Source organism: Eptesicus fuscus, chromosome 13 (genome assembly GCF_027574615.1).
Source record: "Eptesicus fuscus isolate TK198812 chromosome 13, DD_ASM_mEF_20220401, whole genome shotgun sequence".
Classification (NCBI taxonomy): Eukaryota; Metazoa; Chordata; class Mammalia; order Chiroptera; family Vespertilionidae; genus Eptesicus; species Eptesicus fuscus.
Genome location: NC_072485.1, coordinates 74,615,805 through 74,635,570, shown reverse-complemented (window position 1 = coordinate 74,635,570; position 19,766 = coordinate 74,615,805). Strand labels below are relative to the sequence as shown.

Sequence of the window (19,766 nt, the reverse complement as noted above, 5' to 3'; positions counted from 1 at the left end):
ACAATAGGAGCTTGCTTGGATATAATACCAAGGAGGGGGGGGAGGGGGAGACTATGACGCCAGTTCCAACTGTGCCTTGATTCTGGTGAGAAGCTTTCATAAAAGACCTTCTGTTCCCCTTGGGAGAGATGTCACCAAACACGTGGCTCCTTAGCGCTAGTTCACGGTCCCGCCCTTCCCAGCATGCTCCCTTCATCCTGTGACTGGACAACAGTCAGGAAAAGGGAGCGGAAACAGGGGAGGGATTTGGACAGTGAAGGCTGCCCAGTAGGTTCTCTGGGCTCCCGGAGTAGGAGTACACTTAGCTTATTGTCAGGCTATGTCTTGAAATATTTTCGCCCTGAGCCAAAGTACTCCAAGTTAGTTGCCTAGGATATTTTCCCTTAAAGTCTTTCCCGAATGGATGTAAAAGCACAGATTTGATATAGATATAGACAATCCCTTGTGAGGTAACGTTCTCTAGGTTATGGCTGGGAGCTGGTGCACCCCAACCCTGTCCTCTTCCTTGCGTAACCTGTCTCTCCCAGAGGAAGGAGATTTTACCTCCCTTCCAACCTCCCTGTCTTGACTATTTCAGACTTTTTCCAGGGGACACAGACCTTGCTCTGTGACCGAGGATTTTACATCTCTCAGAGCTCCCCTGTGTCCAGCTGGGAAAAGGGCTAATAAAAATAACAGCCCCTCCATCCTAGGATCATAAGGGGAGTGACAGAGGGTGAGGAGGGCTTGGCTCAGTGCCCCCGTCACGCAGGCACCCGATCCGATTGGCTCTGTGACAGTTTTGGCTGTGGCCTCGAGAAGGGCAGGAGGGGGGACTGGGCGAGTTTGCTGCTTTTGCCCTTTTCAGTGTGCTTGCTCCTGTCCCCCTTCTTTTTCTGGCCCTGCCCTCCTGCCCCAGCCCCTGTCTCAGCCATGTTCTCGCCCAGCACCAAGCCAGGGAGGTCCACCCCTGAGCAGCTGAGCCCCCAGCCATGCTCTGGGACACAGCTCATGGTTTGGCCACTGAAGCATCAGTGACATCTAGGATGACTGACTATTCCCTTCAACTCCCTCTCTCTCCTCCCTTTCTTCCTGTTGTGTTGACTTCTCACTCACTTTTTAAAAACAACTGTTTATTGAATGCTTCTATGCGCCTCGTGCATTATTAGTGTTAGAGAAATGGTAGTTAATAGAATAGATTGTATTGCTACTCTTTCATGCTCCAGTGGGCGGTAGAGGGGAGAGTACATAGCAAATACTTTATAGGATGTGATAAGGGCTAGGAAAGAAATAAGGTGGCGATGGAGAATCATCAGGGGTCCTACTTAGATGCAGTACCCTCTCTGAAGAGGTGACGTCTGCGTCCTGGGCCTACCCGTGGCATGAACTGCAACCTTGGTGGGATTCCGTGAGAGGAGAGCAGAATGCAGGCTTCCTTTTGTCTTTCTCTCCTAACAGTAGATGGCTTAAGGCTTAGGGGAAGCCAGACTCCTTATTTTCACTAGCAATTCATTTTGTCAAGTAAGTTTAAGTAAGTTTACAAAACTATTCTGAGCCACGCCTGCTCGTTTAAATAGCTGTTCACTTGCTGTGGCCCTGTGTATGTTACGTGTGTTATCGTACTTAATCATCCAAGAACCCAAGTAGGTTTTATCATCACCGTGATCCCTGTAGTCAGATAAACCGGAACTTAGAGAGGTAAGTAGCTTGCCCGTGGCCACGAGCAGCGCCCAGCAGTGGCAGGGTGAAGGCCGGAAGCCGGGGTCTGACCACAGAGCCGGTGCCTTCAGCCAGCAGCCCCGGTCACCTCCCTTCTGCGATGTCGTGCCTCACCTGGCTCTCCTTTCCTTTGCAGTGGGGCCAGTGACGAAGAGGATACATGAAGACTCGCCATCCCCAGCGGAGAACCATTCCTCCCCCCCTGTGTGTGTGACAGCGTGTATGTAACGGCTTCTGACTCTGTGAAAGCTGCCCGGCAACCAATGTCCTTCCACCCATACGTCCCCAGACCCTCAGCGGCCATAGCTCTCCGGGGATGCCAGGTGCATGCTCGCTGACTGTGTGCTTCTCATTCTTGTGTCGTGGTGGGTTAGGGAAGAGTGCCCCTCGGATCAGTCAGGAGCAACTGGGAAGGGTCCTTCAGGGAGCCCCTCCATGGCTGCTTTGAACTGGCTCAGGAAGCCAGCCCCTGGAATATTAGGGACCCAGACGTACCTCCTCGCTAGGAAGACTCTGGAATAACCTCGAAGGGCAGTCAGAATATTTTCCCTACCTGCCACCTTATTCCTATTGAAGCATGAAATCAGTGAGGCAGAGTAGGGCTGGACCCACATAAATAGTCTCTAAAAGTCCAGTGCATTTGTGAAAAGGTGGTTTCGTGAAATAAGATGGATGGTTTAAAAACAGGGTTGGAGAAAGAGTTAAAATTCAGACATATATAGAGATATTTTTAGTACATGAGGTTATCCAGGACTTCAGATTCATAATCCAGTGCTGTGGAAATGAAAAAAAAAAAAAAAAAAGATTGAAGACTTAGAAAGGAAATAACATTATAAAAAAAAAAAAAAAAAGAGGACCAAAGAGTCTGATTAAACATTGAAATCAGTTTTCTGAACTCAAATTGCCTGCGTTTCCAAAACAGTCAGTGAAGGATCTCATGGACCTGAGTGATTGGGTGAGTTCTGAGGTTTGATGAATTTTGTCACATGAAAGACTGGGATGTGTATTACCAAGTGGGAATTTTCAATGTAGGTTTTTGTCCGTCGCTCCCCTCTCCCCCGCCACACACACACACACACACACTTAGCCTAATGTGGCTTAAATGCAGTGTGGGGAGAGTCCTTGTCACTCACGATGTTCTGAATGGAGCGCTGAGCTTCGTCTCTCAGTAGATACCCTCCCTGCACGGCAGCCGGAGCCCCTCTGCCCGTGCACTCCCCGCCAGCTCCACCCAGCATCTCCCCGCCGACCCTCCTCTCTAGTCACGTGAGCAGACACATCATGCTCCCAGATCCCAGCTCCTCACAGCCAGGTTTTCATGCTCAAATGAGCAGTGATGTCCTACGGAATGCCACGCTGCTGAACACCTGCATCTTCTGCAGCATCCGTCTTACTTAGATAGTTTGGAATCCAGGGGTGACCTTATTTTTGGGTAAAACAAACAGTTGTATCATGAAGTCAAATGTCTGGAGACATCGACGTGGTTAAGGTAAAATGGGAGCCTCCACAGGAAATTCTCGTTTGCAGGTGGGATGTGTGCTCCCTCTCCTTGGCCTTTGGTGTTCATTTCTGAGAAGGACGACTGGAACTGTCTCCTGGCGTCCCTGGGGCTCCTGCTGACTGGGGCCTACACTTCTGGTGCCTCTGAGGCACCCAAGGAGCCTGCCCTGGGAGACCCCCCTCTTCCTGCCTGCTGCCTGCCTGCCTGACCCCTGGACCCATTACATAGCTTTGGGGCCCGCTGACTTTTGTGTGCACAGCATGGTTTTGAGGCAGAAACAATACTTACGTGCTGTAGGAATCCTATGTATATCATTGTTCAGTTCTGTGCATGCTACTCAGTGACCATTCCTTTGGTGCCAGGAGGCTACCAGGCATGTAAACTCTGGGTTAGGGTTATCCTAGCTCACTAGATATGTCAGGGCTTATTTATCAATTTGAAAGGAGTTTGGGCTGTTAAGGGGGGGAAAGGGTATTTTTCTCTCAAACTAGTAGCCAATAAATGGCCAAGACAATGGCGCTGTACCTGTCTGCCTGCAAAGGCCGGAGAATCCCGCATAACACTGACTACCGCCCCAACCCATCTGACGAAACGCCCCTTAAAGAAGAACCAATGGCCTCTTAAAATAAGAGCTTAAAAACCAGACGATTAAGATTTGGAAACTTGTGTTATCTTCTCCAAATAATTCTTTTTCCATCTCTACAGAGTAGCCTTGTCTTAGCAATGGACAGGTCACTGGCCTCCTCATACCTGAGCCCATGTTACTTTAAATCGGTATTTGGGAAACCCAAGCATTTATGCAGAGGATATGAGGAAATACGAAGATGCATGCCAGCCTGTCTCCATAAGTGATCGTATCCCTGTAGTCCTCAAGAAAAGCACTTCTGCTTTTCCTCAGAGAGGGTTTCAGACTCACTTTATGAGTTCCTGCTGTCCTCAGCACCTGATAAAACTTTAAGCAGGGAAGCATGAAACAGTGCAGCAGCGTCTGCCAGGCTCCCGAGTTCCTGCCGGCAGCGTTGCCAACATCAGAACGAGGATGATTCCTGCAGCGGCCCTGGCTTCCCAGAGCTGCAGCTGCCGGCACCGTGAGGCCCAGCGTGGTGAGGCCTCCCTCCCGCAGGTCCTACACACTGTGCTCCAAGTCCTGTCCTGGCTGCCGCAGGCTCTGCAGAAATCCCAGGAGAGGGCATGCAGGCAGGCAGCCAGTGAGCATCTTCAGGATGAACTGGGTCCCAACACCAATGCCTGGCTGCCTTCCAAATATCGGGTGTCCGGAGGCCGGGGGGTGGGGGCTTGTTTTTATTTGATGTCATTAAATTCAGTGCAATTCCAAGAAATGCTTGGAGCCTCAGCTCTGACAACCAGGAAGGGAAATAACCTATACTGGGGACCAACTACGGACCAGGCCCTGTACTAGGCCCCCGTTCTCAGATGACGAAGCCGATTGGGAGTGCAAGACTCACTTGCCTTGACCTACTAGGAAATATTGGAGCCGGGTTGTGAGCCCCGCTCTCCCTAACTCTGTGGCCCACGGTCCATCTCAGTACAGAGGGCGAAAGGCGGCAGCGCCCCCCCTGCAGTGCGACCTCCCACTTGATGACTTCTTTTTCAGAATTACATTGCGTGGCTGTGGTTTGGGCCCAGAAAAGGCATCAAAGTTGCCTATTCTTCCACTTCAGCGGGGGCATTAAGTACAAGTTGCTAATTGAAGCCCGCCCCCAGGAGCCGTCTCCCGTAAGAAAAGAATTTCTGGGCCTTCAAGAGTATGTAGCTTCTCAGCAGCAGTAAAGGGGAAGGGTGTCTGCTGTTAGGAGAGGAAGCCTTCATGTTTCAGTCACCTCGCCGGGTCTGTGCGTGGCTGACACCTGGTATGCGTGTGGGCATCAAGATAAGTGTATGTGTATGTACACACACGCACACAATGTAAGGACAAAGGGAATTCAAAGCAGCCCCTCGTGATTCTGCATGCCACCGCGAAGGCGTCCACCAGCCCTGATTACACATGTCTGCAGACATGCCGGAGCTTAGGGGCTGACGGGATGCTAACAGGAGGAGCGGCTCCCTGGCAGAGGTGGCCAGGCCCTAAAGCACTGAGCCCGGGTGGCAGCCCTACTCCGGGTGGTCTAGCGAAAAGGGAAGCCAGCCCATTCTGGGGGTCTGAGAGTCTGACCCCTCCGGTGAGCCTGTGGGCACAGCTGCCGAATTCACAACCGGTAGGAGAGGCAGGGCCCCGAGGCCTCTTCCCACCAGAAAACATTCTCCTGCCTGGAACCCCACACTCACGTGATGGCTGCTCAGTGCGTGCTTTTTGATAAAATCCGTAGCAATGTTTTTGTGTTTAAAGAATAAATCTCATTGGGGAAGGTCTCGGCCCACCCCAGAGAGCAAAAGATGGCCCATGGGGAGACATCTCATCGTGTTGTCTGTACCCAGCATTACCTGCGGCCCCCGCCCCAGCCGATTCCAAGCGCCATAAGGCCAGGCAGTTCTGCCCTCCGGGGCCTGCCAGGTAAAACAGTGCCATTCGGAACTGAGAACACACCAGAAACCGCAGAACATGCGTCAGAGCAAGAAAATGGAAATAAATTCAGACAGTCGTCCGTCTGCTGGTGTAAAAAAGTGCCACAGAGCCCGGGCTGGGCGTGATGTGACCTTGAGGGGACAATAGATTCATACTTAATGGGAGTTAAACCTGACAGGTCTCTCTACAGTGACAGGCGCTACTGCCTGGGTGGGAGAACACGAGCTGCTGGCCTCTGCCTGTTGTCCCGTGCAGTCCCCTCCCTCCTTACTCATCGTGTCCCCCCCCCACCCCCCCCCCCGGTGGTCTAGTGAAAAGGGAAGTCTGCCAACCGATTCTGGGGATCTGTTACGCTAAACAAGGGAGCACTCAATCTTTCAAGGGAACCACGCGTTTGAGTTAATGTTTCAGTACATCATCTTCATACTGTAAATTATTTTGTAAGAGCGATTTACCGCCATCCCAGGATGTTTGGACTCAGCGCCCCTGTGCATTTGGAAATCAATAAACTATTACTGGAAATACCATCTGTCTCTCCGAGTCGGGCACCGAGGACCCACTAGGTGCGATATTCACGATAGTCCGCGTTCTCAGCTGCGGACCTGCCGGAGCTGTGGTGTCCTGGTCCCCAGGTGTGGGAGTCCCGTTTGCTCCTGATTTCTCTGGCGTGGCTTTAGGAGCTCTCCGCCCAGTGGCAAAGGGCAGACTGAAAGTCATTCCATGTAGCGAGATGTCGACATGGCTTCTTCTCAAAGTAAAATGATCCCTGCCTTGGTTACATTTTCTGAGCAGAGGAGATTATAACCTAAAGAATACGTGGTCCTGAGTGGGGGTTTCAAATAATAAAGCTTTACAAATTGGATTAACCAGGCGGCAGGTCAAACGTTAATTTTTATTATATTTTCTAGAAAAAAAACACACACAACTTCACACAGGAAATCACAGTTAGGCCAGCAACATCGTTTGTGTGGAATACACATTTGATATAATTGCTGCAGAGACAGGACTACGTTGTAAATGAAGCAATTCCAGTCCAATTTGCAATATCAGAACCAGAGGTGGCACTGAAACCAAGTCAGATTCTCAGAGGCAAACTGTGAAACCCAAGACAGTCGATACTGTGAGAATTAGAAATTGCACGTCCTGCCTAAAGGCATTAAAGTTCAATTTTTAAAAATCCAACCTAAAACCCATCAGCAGGTGTGTCTGGAGGAGCTGCAGCTTATGAACCTGCTCTAAATTCCCTTCTAACAAACCTGTCCTGTCAGACCTCAGTAGTCAGCTGGGGACTGCATGGACCTGGGAGGAATTGTCCAAGATGGGGAGGGTCAGTCACGCAAGGTCACCCAGGAGCCACGCTACTGAAACCAGGACAGCAGCCTCTCTGTCTCCTACGGCCACCACTAGGCCCTGCTTCCCCTGTCCCAGCCGCTGAGGACACTTCCGCCTGGCGGGGTGGGATTGCCAAGCACCAGAGCACTTGGGAGTCTCAGGGTTTTAATCAACCGCAAAGTGTTGGGAGGTTTGCTTCCCCACTTCCTGGTGCCAGGATCTCACCACCGCACCCCAGTGCCCCAGCCCTTCCTCTCACTTTGTCGTCTTTCCCTCTGAAGGCTACAACTCTTTGTTTCATTGATCTTTGCTTGGCCCAGCGTAGAGGTGGGCCCATTTCCGTTCCGCTCTTAAAAGGGTGAGATAGCAGCTTGTCTGGAGTATCTTCACAGACACCAGAAATACCCGGCTGAAAGTCAGCATGCCAGTCTTAATAAGAGAAGAAGATGTCACGGAAAAGAAAAAAAAAAAAAAAAAGGCTGCCTCAAGTTAATAACTGGCTTGCTGAGTAGCTGTACTTGTTAAATATTAAAGGCTCCAGGTTAAAATCATTTATTTTTGTTAATAATAGCTACCATTTAGTGAGCTCTTTCTCTGGGCCAGGCACTATTCTAGTTGCTTGTCACCCTACCTTATTTAATTCTCACAGCACTAATATTATCATCCCTGACTTTATTGCTCAGGAATCAGATTTAGAGAATTAAATACTGTGCCCAAGGTCACACCCTACTAAATGGGAAGGCAGGATTTGAACCCAGGCCCAGCAGACTTCCCAACCCCTGCTGTTGATGGCTCCTAGCTGCGCCTTGTACTGGTGAATAACATCACTGCCCCACCCCCATACACAGGCATAGCATGGCCTTGTGGGGAAGGAATCAGTCCCCTTTTTAGCTTTTGTTTGGACAGTTCCTCAAAGGGAAGGAGGACCAAGGGTGGTAGTAAAATCCTCTTCTGACCTGAAACTGCACTGTTAGAAGGAGGGAGCTGTTAGACTTACTTTATCTTCTTTAGTCCAAGGTCATAAATAATGAAATTGCCAGGAAAGGCAAAGTCATGGTATCAGTTGCCATAGACTTGGAATCCCAAAATGCCAGCCAACTCTGACACTCAGTCTGTAATTTAACATCTCCAAGGCGTCCTTAACAGCTTGACACAGGGCCAGCTTTGCATGATGGGAAGGGGACTGCAGAAGAAGCTTGTCTGTTTTAGTTCATTTACTGAGTTCAGCCATCAGGGCCACCGTGTACCATTTACCTTACAAAAATGTCCCACACCCTTCACCTAACTCTACTTTCTGAACACGGAATCCAGACAGGTGGTTTGACGATCATTGAGACAGAACCAGAAAAATCTAGAACCTCTGCTGGATCCATTCAAAAGTGACAGAACGAGGAACTACCCTAACAAGCTTTTGACAGCTGAAATGAATGTTAGGAAGCAAACATATAAGAGAAAGGTCGTACGTCAACCCGTACAGCACCCACTTAGAACCTAGTCATTCCTACTTCTCACATAATTCTAGATGTTTGATGTCTGGTTTCCAACCTACAGCAGATTAAGGGTGAGAAACAGACTTCTAGAGGGAACTTAGGTCAAGAGGGGAAAAGCGCCGCCATAGAGAAGATAAAAAAGCTGCAGTAGACCGCCGAGCTCAGGAAGCAGTGTTTGGGGCAGGGATTCAGTGCCAAACAAGCTCTATGCACACCTCCATCCCCGACAGCCTCGGATCACAGGACAGAATTGTATTCAGAGTGACGGCCCTGAGCCTTTCACCTAAAGAAACTAAGTTAGACTCAGATGACAAGTTTTGCATATCAAACATTTTAGAAGTATTTCTATCACAAGTGGAAAAACAAACACGTTAGGGCTGAAAAGGAATAAACTTTGACCACCCAGAACCTTTAGCTAAACAAAACCAAACAAAACCCGCCTACCTGAAGTTTTATTCATGAGCCTCTTGTGTTTAGAGGTTTTTTTCATAGCTATCTAAGTGACTTTCACGCTACAGCGCTCCGCCTATAATGGCATGAACAATGGGAGTGCCGAGTTTCCAACGCGAAGAATAAAAATAATAACCAGAATGCAGGTCAACTTCTGTTACAACAAGTACTGCCACTATAAAAGTCACTTAAGCATCACTGTTATCTCTAAGCCCCTGTCAATTGCCCATTTATTTCAAGCAGTAGTGATTGCAACGAAATTGGAGTCTAATAAAAAGAAGCTGGACCCTCACTACAAGTTGGGTGTGACACAATTTAACCCATAGTAACAGCTTCTCGCTTGTATTTCTCCGGCTCTTTGCTACAAGAGCAGCCCTTGTGTAGACACAAGGCCAGCCTGGGGAGCGTGGTGGTTAGCAGTTGTTGCTAGGAGAAGAAAGAATTCAGGAGCAAAGGACACATGGAGCTGCGTGGCAGACCCTCTCTAGGGAATTCGGTCTCCAGGGCCACTTTTGACCTTAATCCATGTGGAAGCCAACAACCACAGAGTGGCTCGCTTCTGATAGTGATGTAATGCATATATTAAGCCCTGGAAGGAAGACATGATTCATTTCCCATGGATCACTGAGCACTTTGTGGCAACCGGGCTCTGATCTGATGACCCTGAGATAAAGAAATCGAGAAGCATGTGACTGGAACTACCCTTTCTCCCCCGATGCCTGGCTTCCAACACTGCATGCTTGTGAAAGCACGTGCCACATTCATTACATACAGAAATGGTCCACGTTAATCAACTGCATCTCATTGTGTACACGGGCGAGGACTATCCCTGCCTATTCATCTTCTGCTGGTGGTAATGAGTTGTGTCATTGGCTATAACATTTTCCTTCCTTCCTTCCTTCCTTCCTTCCTTCCTTCCTTCCTTCCTTTTTTCTCTTTCTTTCTCTTTTACTTAAATATTTCTTAACATTGCAACCAACATTTTTAAAAAATATATTTTATTGATTTTTTTTTTTTTTTTTTTTTTTTTTTTTACAGAGAGGAAGGGAGAGGGTCAGAGAGTTAGAAACATCTATGAGAGAGAAACATCGATCAGCTGCCTCCTGCACACTCCCTACTGGATATGTGCCCGCAACCAAGGTACATGCCCTTGACCGGAATCGAACCTGGGACCCTTGAGTCCGCAGGCCGACGATCTATCCACTGAGCCAAACCAGTTAGGGCGCAACCCACATTTTGTAACACGCTTAGCAGCAGAAGGGATTAAACCATAACTCACTTCTGAACAGTATAATCAGGGATAGGAAAAGGAGGGTGGAGAGAGAGGGAAATGGTCCACCTTTTCCTGGTGATAATGCCTGGCTCATACCCCAGGTTCACCTCCTCGTCTGAAGTTCATAAATTCTGGGCTTGAGGAGGCGGGCAGCATCCCTTCCTACCTCCGGGCGAGAGGCGTGGCCTATGGAAGTCATGCCCTTGCAGAATGTGTTCACCTGTTTCTCCCCCACGCCAGGGTGTAGTCAACCTTCACATGGCCCAGACCTGGAGATCAGGTTAAGAGCTTGAACGCTTTGCTTGGCTCTTCAAAATCCTAAGTCCCACTGTGTTTCTCTGGCCATTTGCTGCCTCCCCATTTCTATTAGGACACGAGGAGATTGCAGGTGTTAACTGGAAGTAACCTTTCTGTATCGGGTTTCTCTCCACACAGTGGGGCTTCGGGGACCTTTTGGACCCAGCTGGATGGCTGTATCCTAGCATCAAATTCAGCCTCTTCCAAGTAGCAGTAACTATGATAGAGGAGCAAGGATACTCTTTGGCTTGGTTGGGGGGTGGGGGTGGAGGGGGTGGTAGTGAGTGTCAGTGGGGTGTTTGTGGGTGGAGATGATGAGAGAGACACCACTGATAACAATAAAAATTGGTCTTTTCTCAACACTTAAACCAGCTTCCCATTTGCTAACAGCTGGGTTCTCATCTATTCTCTTCAGACTTCCTATTTTTCCTAGAAGATACTGTCTGTCTGATCAAACAAGGACATTCTTTCTGAGCTCAAACCTAGCCCACATGTGGCCTCTTAATTTACCCAAAACTCGGTTGCCCATGAAGTGTGTGCATGTACACTCTGGCGTAAGAACAAGACATGTGGAGGAGGAATTAGTTCACCTCGGGGTCCACTGTTGCATCTGGTTAAGTGGGTGTGAAGAATCCAAGATTTCTAGAAGTGTGTGTCTTGGAGAGAAAACCCATCTGGAGTGTTCATGCCCCTCTTGATAGCCAAGCTGTGGGCTTTGCTTTATATTGTGCTACTGAGGTGAGTCACTGCGCTCAGAAAAGACAATTTCACGAGGACTTACTTCCTAACCATCCCTGGAACAGCCTCAGGAGGACGCGCATAAATGCTGCCTCTCCTTGGGGCCTGGCACACTGTCAGATGGCAAACTTGCAGAGCGAGTAAGAGGCCTGGCCTAGTTCACAAGGCAGTCAGAAGTGATCCAGAGTTCAGGCCTCCCCTGCCTTTTATCCTCCCACCTCCTTCCTCTGCTCCTCCGCCCCCTCCTCTTCCGGTCTCTCCATCTGGAAACCATGAGCCTCATGGATTCCAGGCACAAATTCTCAGATTTCAGATGTTTGGGAAATTCCTCTACTTGGGTCATTCTTCAGGAGTCAGAGAATTCAATCTGGGCAGAAAAACAGCTGAGATCCTTCCACAAAAGAGAAAATAAATAAGGTGTGGTGTGGATCCATTCCCTCGCCAGCTCAGCTGCAAACGCACACACCATGTCTAACTTCAGAAAAAGCATTGCGATCCCGCCGGGAGGGAACAGATTGGAAAAACAAAATTTCCACTCATAAAAAACATCCTCTTCTCCCTTCTGAGGTGCAAACACAACTGGCATCGGAGGATACACATGTACTTGATTTTGTATGTATTACTGGGGAAGGGAGAGGCCTCTGGGGGACAGACCTAAGAGTGAGGGAATGAGGTGAAAAGTAAAATTTAGCCTAAATTGTTGGGGCGAAGCTGTTAACATTGTGAACCACGTAACCCCAGGGTTGCATCTTGCAGGAAAAAGCAATGTGTGGTCTCTGTCTAGAACAGGGAGTGGCCTGGCTCCTAGATTCTGGGCTTTAGAAGTAGCCGGATTTGGTTCCAGTACTAGCTCTGTCCTCAACCAACTCTGAGGAATTAAATGAGCAGCTGGATCCACAGGGCTTCGTATAGTGCCCGCCACATAGGATGCACTTAAGTGGTAGCTTATGATTACTGTTTATGGTGATGATCATCACTCATCAAAACGGAGCCCTCAGAGCGGAGATGGAGCCTACCTTTATGTTGCTCCGCATGGACTGGCTTCCCTGCTCGGCCTCTAGATCCTCCCCAAGACCACTCCACAGGCCTCTCTACCACACCCACCCAATGACCCTTTTATCTCCAATTATGTGCATGTATTTGTTCAGATGGTCACTGCCCATAACTCTTTGAAGGTTGCATGGTGTGTTCATGACTGTATTACCAATGCTGGCACAATTGCCTGACACGAAATACACGTGCAGAAAAATATTTGTGGACTTGCTCACTGACATCTTGATAGCATTTGTGTCCGCAGTTACTCCAGACATTCCATCTTGATGCAGGAAACTAAGGAGGCACCTTTAGCTACATCCACCCCCGATGAGTGTCCAAAGCAAGTGGCGCCCCCAGAAGGAGAAGAGGGAGGAGAGTTGGAAACCTGACTGCCATCCCTGTAGGCCGCCAACAAGCTGCGCAGCATTGGACAGAGCAACGCCCTGCTCTCCGTCCTCCTAAAATGAGGGGAAGAGGCGACTAGATTGGAGGATCTCTCTCCCTCTTCCCGCTCCAAGATGGTCACTACTTAGCAGAGAAAGCAGTGACAGCGGGAAAGAAATCTCCCGGAAGAACCCCAACTCTCTTCTCCACGTGTGTATGTGTATGTGTAGGTGTGCATGCATGTGTGAGCATGTGTATTGTGTGTCCATGGGTGAGTATGTATGTGCACAGATGTGTGTGTGTGTGTTGGGGCTATGCCAGGATGACTGAACTAATATGAAGTCTTGATGGAGAGCATTTGTCCAAATGCTTTGGACTGAATATTTGTGTTTTTCTAAAATGTGGATGTTGAAATCTTTACTCCTAGTGTGATGGTATGAGGAGGTGGGGTCTTTGCGGAGTAATCAGGTCGTGAGTGGAGCTCTCGTGATTGGATTACTGCCCTGATAAGAGGGGCCCCAGCGAGCTCTCAAACCTTCTTCCCACCGCGTGAGGCCACAATGAGAAGTCAGCAGTCTGCAACCCAGAAGGTTCTCACCAGAACCTGACCATGATCTCCTTCACCAGAACCTGACCATGATCTCAGACTTCCAGACTCCAGAACTGTGAGACATAACTTTGTGTTGATAAGCCATCCCGTTGATGGTATTTTATTATAGCAGCCCAGGCAGACAGACAGCAAGTGTGCACAAGCCACGAAACACTGTACTGTGGTCAAGGAAATGGGGAAGTGAAACACAGCTCAATAGGTTTCTTCCCTGTGGGACTTCTTGGGACCTTTGACTATGCTCATGTGCATCGTGGAACTTCAAGAAGAGCATAGGGTATGGTTTCCTGGTGCGCCATGGGACAATTTTAGGAAACATGGATTTAGCGATGAATCCAACTGAGCTCATTTCACTGGTGGAAAAACTGAGGCCCAAAGAGATGAAGTGATTTCCCAAAGGTCATATGGCTGTTGGGAAACCCGAGTCCTTAACCAGGTGTGGCCACGGTCTCGCAGAAGAGAAAGGCTGTTTAGTCTCCCAAGAGTCCACCTTAGAACATTCTGGCAGGCTCCCCAAGGTTCCTTCTTTGATACTGAAGGGAAACATTCCAACGGCTGGAATTCTTAGTCTGAGAGCTACAGAGACATTAGCGCTCTCTCTCTTCCTCTCTCTCCCCCCTTCCCCCCCTCCCTCTCCCCCCTCCCCCCCCCCCCCCCCCCCCGGTTATCTTGTCCAGGCTGCAGTGTGGGATTACTCTGAGTGAGGGCAGCACTGGCCTGCTGGGTTGAGTCCTCTACCACAGCAATACACCAAGCGCTGGTGAAGGTGCTTAGGAAGCACTGTGCATTGGCAGGCCTCTTTTTTCCAGCTTACTTATTACATCTTTTTCGGGACTAGTAAACTGGCGTGTCAGGTCGTTAAAAATGGCCGCTTGTGTCTGCCATTTTTTAATGACCTGAGTTGAACGTGGATATTCTCAAATGCCTGCCCTGCCACTTCAGACTTGAACCTTTAGGTGCGCTCATGTGTGCCAGGAAATAGCACAGGGATAGGAGGTTCCATTGAGAGAGAGAGAGAGAGAGAGAGAGAGAGAGAGAGAGAGAGAGAGAATGCAACACCAGAGGAAAATGTGGGCACATCAAGAAGAAGAATGAGTTGGCACCCCTCCAAACTGCTGTTCTTTAAATATTAGGTCAACATTTATTTAGAGGATAGGATGGTATGCACCTTACTATGTGCTCCAACCTGCATACCACCCTCACAGAAACAAAAACCCTGACCCCTTTTTAGAAAAGACCGTTTAGCAACCATCTGTTGTTATTCCAGCTTACCCTTTTGGGGTGTATCACCTCACCCACTTCCAAATGTCTTTCAAACAATTTCTTCCAACTCCACACAATTAGTTCCCTGAAAGGAGTTCTGGGAATTAGAGTTTTCCAACTCATTACAGCTTTAGTGAAGTTTTTACACTGTTAGCCCTCCCCCAGCAGGCTGGCCATGTGCCATGTGTTTTGTGCATGTGTGTATTTTGTTAAGCTGGTAATTTAGTGATGACCCTGTTCCTTGTATAGAAAGTGTGCATGATACCCTCCAAGTGGTCACGGCTGTCTCTTACAGAGTTCATGCCCTTCCAAGTAAAGAAGAGACACGGGGTGGTATTTTCTTAGGAGATTATGAGATCTGCTGGAATGTAGCAAGAGCATGTAGGGATGGTGAGGAATAAATACCTCCGCTTGCTAGAACAACTGTCTCTCCTCTACCTCCTCCTTCTTGCCCCTTTCCTAGCTGCCTCTGACCCTTTCTCTCTGAGGGACAAAGTGTATCATCAGGAAGAGCTCATGGACACACACAACATGAAAAAAGCTGTCACCTATTGAGGGATTCCGTTTCTAGGAATGCACATCTGGCCTTGAATTGCATTTACCCTCCATCCCATTCCATGTACACTTAGCCTGACACAGCAGGACACTCTGACAGACAGTTAGTTTAATTGGGGGTGTGGTGGGGGGAGGAATCACTTCAACCAGTTGATTGGCAGAAGTTAAATTTAACAAGTACTAGGTTGATTGAATTATGCATTTAAAAAAGAGGTTTTATAGGCCCAGCTGGATTGAAATACTCTTGTGACCTTGAGCTTAAGGTTCTTGTATCAACACCAAACTCAAAGATGTGTTCATGAAGACTCAAGATGGTGACACTTCCAACAATGAGCTTCTAATTGACTTTCCTTCCCTGGGAATTGTGGTCAAGTTCACCACAACTTTACCCATGCTCTTTCTTCCTAAAATAGAGGTGCTTCTCTCTTTAGAGTCAACTAATGGGTCAGGATGCCTGTCTGGCATTTAAGTCACTTTAAACAAGTAACTTACATGCATAATGTCTCCATTTCCTCATCTCTAAAATGGGGATAATACTAGAACTGCCATCAGGGGTTGATGAGATGGTCAAATGAGATCATGCATGAAAAGTGCTTAAGGAAGTACCTGACACATATTAAGCCCTCAAGAAATAAAAGTTATGATCAATATTACCATTATTATTATAGACTAGAGGCCTGGTGCACGAAATTCATGCACCTCAGCCTGGCCTGCACCCTCCACCAGTCCGGGACTCCTTGCTTCTTACCGCCCGCCTGCTCACTGCTCCTTAACTCTCGGCTCTCTGCTCCTTAGCGCTGTCTCGGAGGTGGAAGAGGCTCCTGCCACCACTGCTGCACTGGCCAGCTGTGAGCCCAGCTTCTGGCTGAGCGGTGCTTCTCCTATGGGAGCACACTGACCACCAGGGGGCAGCTCCTGCATTGAGCGTCTGCCCTGTGGTGGTCAGTGAGCATCATAACGACCGGTCATTCTGGTTGTTCCCCCATAACAGTTGCTTAGGCTTTTATTATATAGATTAAAGTACCAAAAAGAGGTTTTTGAAAGGAAATTTGGTGGTGTTCAAACCTATTTCTAGAAATCTCTCTTAACTGAAAACAAAAACAAAAACACTATGACACGGGTACAAAGCATTTTGCATAAGAATGTTCATGTGACATTGTTTATAATGGCAAAAAAAAAAAAACTGGTAATGACTTAAGTGCCCATCAACAGGACACTGATGAAGTATCTTAGAGTCTATCCATGTAGAACACTCTCCACAGAAAGTCAAAGGTGGATTTCTCACTGCCTGCCAGTGCAGCCAGCAACACTTCTGAAAAGCACCAAGGACTCCAATCACAGCTTTCCTTCCTGCAATCACAGAACATTCTCTGGGATGCTAATGTGATGGTGATTTTGTTTTACTGGGGAGAGTGGATTTTTTAAAATATATTTTATTGATTTTTTTTATAGAGAGGAAGGGAGAGGGATAGAGAGTTAGAAACATCGATCAGCTGCCTCTTGCACACCCCCTACTGGGGATATGCCCTCAACCAAGGTACATGCCCTTGATTGGAATCGAACCTGGGACTCTTCAGTCCGCAGGCCAAGGCTCTATTCACTGAGCCAAACCAGTTAGGCTGGGAAGTGTGTATTTGCATCACTCAAGCCAAACTTAAGAGGCTCAAGCCCCTCGAGGAAGGGACCGAGGGGCTTGGCTGAAAGATATCCTGGTTTCCAGTGCAACTCCATCTTCCTGTGCCCTTCAAGTCCGGAGGCCACCGGGGTGGACCATGTGAGTTAAGGCCCTGACCTTTGGCCATTGGAAACCCTCCTCAGACCTTTTACCATGAGGAGAAGAAGAAGAGTTTGTCTGCTAGGCCATATTAAAGCAGAGAAAGTGGAATGATTTTCCCCACACTAATGACTCCCCAGTCCCAACCCATTGTCCTGCTCCCTGGGATTTACCTGGTTCACTGTGGCCAAAAACTCTAGGTTGGGAGTTGAGCCAGGCACCTCAGCCACTTTGCCACTCGCCAACCTCTGCTCCTCTGAAATGATTTCCTCACTTCTGCGAGGACTGGTTTCTCCCAGCCAGGAGCCCTAATCAAGATCCTCTTCCTGAAAACAAGCGCTGTGCTCTCTTCATCTGAGGCTCTTGTTTTGTTTGGGTTTCTTCTGTCTATCCCTTGGCTGCTTGGTGCTGCCTATTTCCTAGACACCCTTTTCCTCGCAGGGCCCGGCCCCATTTCATATTTCATAATGGAAGAGGAGAGAACACAGGCCACAAGGAGGGAGAGGTTTGTCATTCTGGGCACTCCTTATACTTGCAAACTTCACCGCCTATCAATGTGATCCTATTACATTCATCCTTGAACACTCAATTTTAACCTCTACCCTTCCTAATCCTCCTCCTTGCCCACTTTGAGATACAGAATGAAAATGATGGGAAGAAAGCCTCGGCCCCCTAAGAGGTCAAAGTATGCAACCAACAGTGAGTCTGAAAGCCAACTGAAAAATAAGGGCTGCACTACAGGCTAAAGCAATGAAAAGCGAGCTGGTGGGACAGGCCAGTTCAAGCCCCAAACTGCCCTAAAGGGAGACCACGACCCCTTGGTTGCACCTCGAGAGCCATTGTTCTCCGTTGTAAGTCAAGTCTGGCCTTTCTTCTTGCTCCCATTTTGACACACCTTTTGGTGAATCCTGACAACTAGATAAAGCGAGGCCAGACAATCCTTAGCGTGCCGACTCTCTTGTACCTGGAGCCTATTCCCCCACTAATAGGAACTGGAGAGTGTACTTCCCTATGCAGTGCCAGACTAGGCCAGCAGGGGTCTGACATTAGTTGCTTTTAACCCAGAAGCACTGACTCTCCATGGTGATGGCTGTGTGCATGAACTTGAAGTGAGAAGCTAACAGCCATGGTTAGCATGAGACTGCAGAACTCTTAAATATAAATGGTGTGTTCATTTCTGTAGTAAGACTATAAACAGTTCAACCCACAGGGCATCGATTTTCCTTATCCACAATGAAGTGCTTGGCTTAATCCAGTTTGCGTGTTTACCCAGAAAATGCACTCATAAGGGGAGCTGCCTTAATCCAGGAGCTGGGACCGCTCAGATTTCTGTCTGAAACAATTCTCCAATTGCTGTTCGGTCCCTAAAGAAGGTGCCACGGGGTCCAAAGGTTGTCCGTCAAAAGGACAGTATCTTTAAAAAAGCAAATGAAATGTCTCCACCTTACAGATGCCATTATAAAGAAAAGCATGCGTTTTGTGTCTCTGGATCACTTTTAAAGTTGGCATTTCAAACAATGAGTCTTTCTGTCTTCCTTGTATATATTTTTCAGATGATTATTAGTTACAGTAATTATTAAATACCTAAGGAAAGTGTCATAATTTCCAGTCTTCAAAGCCCTCTCATTCATTACCTCACCTGGTCCTTTATGACAAGAAAGAAAGTATTAGTCTCATTTTATAGCCAATGAAATTGAGGCTCAGAAAGGTGAAGGGAGTTGCCTGAGATCACACAGCTAGCGGCTGAGGCGGTAATTTTCCAGGCCAATGCAGCAATTAAAATCCACGTATATATTAGAGGAGTTTTACATGTGCAAACATTTATATAATGCAACCCTATTAATGAATCGGACTGTTTCAGCAATTAACCTACTTTTGCTTATTAGTATCTATTTATATCTTGTTGCTATGCTGGAAAGTAATAATACTGTAATTTCCTTGAATTATGGAATGCATGCTTTTCATTAAGTTGCACATTCCTTTACTTCACAAAGCCCTATTCTATGCTGTGCTCTTTGATGAGATGGCAGGAAGTGGCAAGAATCTCCCAGGATTCACAAATTCTCCCAATCAACAAGCCATGTCTGCCCAATAGAGAAGACCAAACTGTTTTTTTTAACCATCGTAACAAGCCAAAGAGCTAGGTACTATTATTTTTCCAAATGCGCAAACAAGCAGAGAGAGACCAGCTTGCCCACATTCACACAACTATGAAGCTGGGCCTGGGATTTGCCTCCAGATAGCCTGGGCCTCACTAGATTCACAATCACTACCAGCGCCAACTGCAGACAAACCTCCCGATGGCACAAGAGGTAGCAGGAAGGATTGACTCTAGGGCGTCCCAGCAGAAGCCGGGATGGCTATAAAAATGTGGGGAAAGGGATATGCTGTCAGACCTTGGAGAAGAGGGGAGAAATGTTAACCGATTTTTTAAAAAAGTGATTCCAGGAATGCTACACTGAAAAGGTGATTTTTGAGAGAAGGTGGGGAGAGACATTATGGATTTTAAAAAGAACTTTATAGACAACATCATGATTAGTACAACTCTGAGCTGCTTGGGTTCCCTCGGAATTTCACTTCATTTTCTTCCCTCCCTTTTATTTAGAGGTTGAATGACCTCAGACATAATTGGGCCGGTTACCTGTGGCCTCCACGGCCTGAGAACCTCCTCTGTGTGGGGTACACTGTGACACCTCTCTCTCTCTGGTTAATCATCACCTGTGGATATTTGTCCATTGATTTTTTAGGGAGAGTGGAAGAGAGAGGGAAAGATAGAGAGAAACATTGATGTGAGAGAAACACACTGATTGGGTGCTTCCTGCACGAGCCCTGGGCCCAGGACCGG

At 47.9% G+C, this 19,766-nt stretch overlaps 1 protein-coding gene across 1 annotated transcript in view; it reads left to right on the top strand.

Moving 5' to 3' along the window:
- Positions 1 to 6,239, top strand: part of TRIM44 (tripartite motif containing 44) — an 86,311-nt gene extending 80,072 nt beyond the window's left edge. Inside the window, exon 5 of the mRNA XM_028153625.2 lies at positions 1,835 to 6,239. Coding sequence (XP_028009426.2) covers positions 1,835 to 1,862 — 28 coding nt within the window. The 3' untranslated portion in view covers positions 1,863 to 6,239. The remainder of the gene's footprint in view (positions 1 to 1,834) is intronic.
- The last annotated feature ends 13,527 nt before the right edge of the window (positions 6,240 to 19,766 follow it).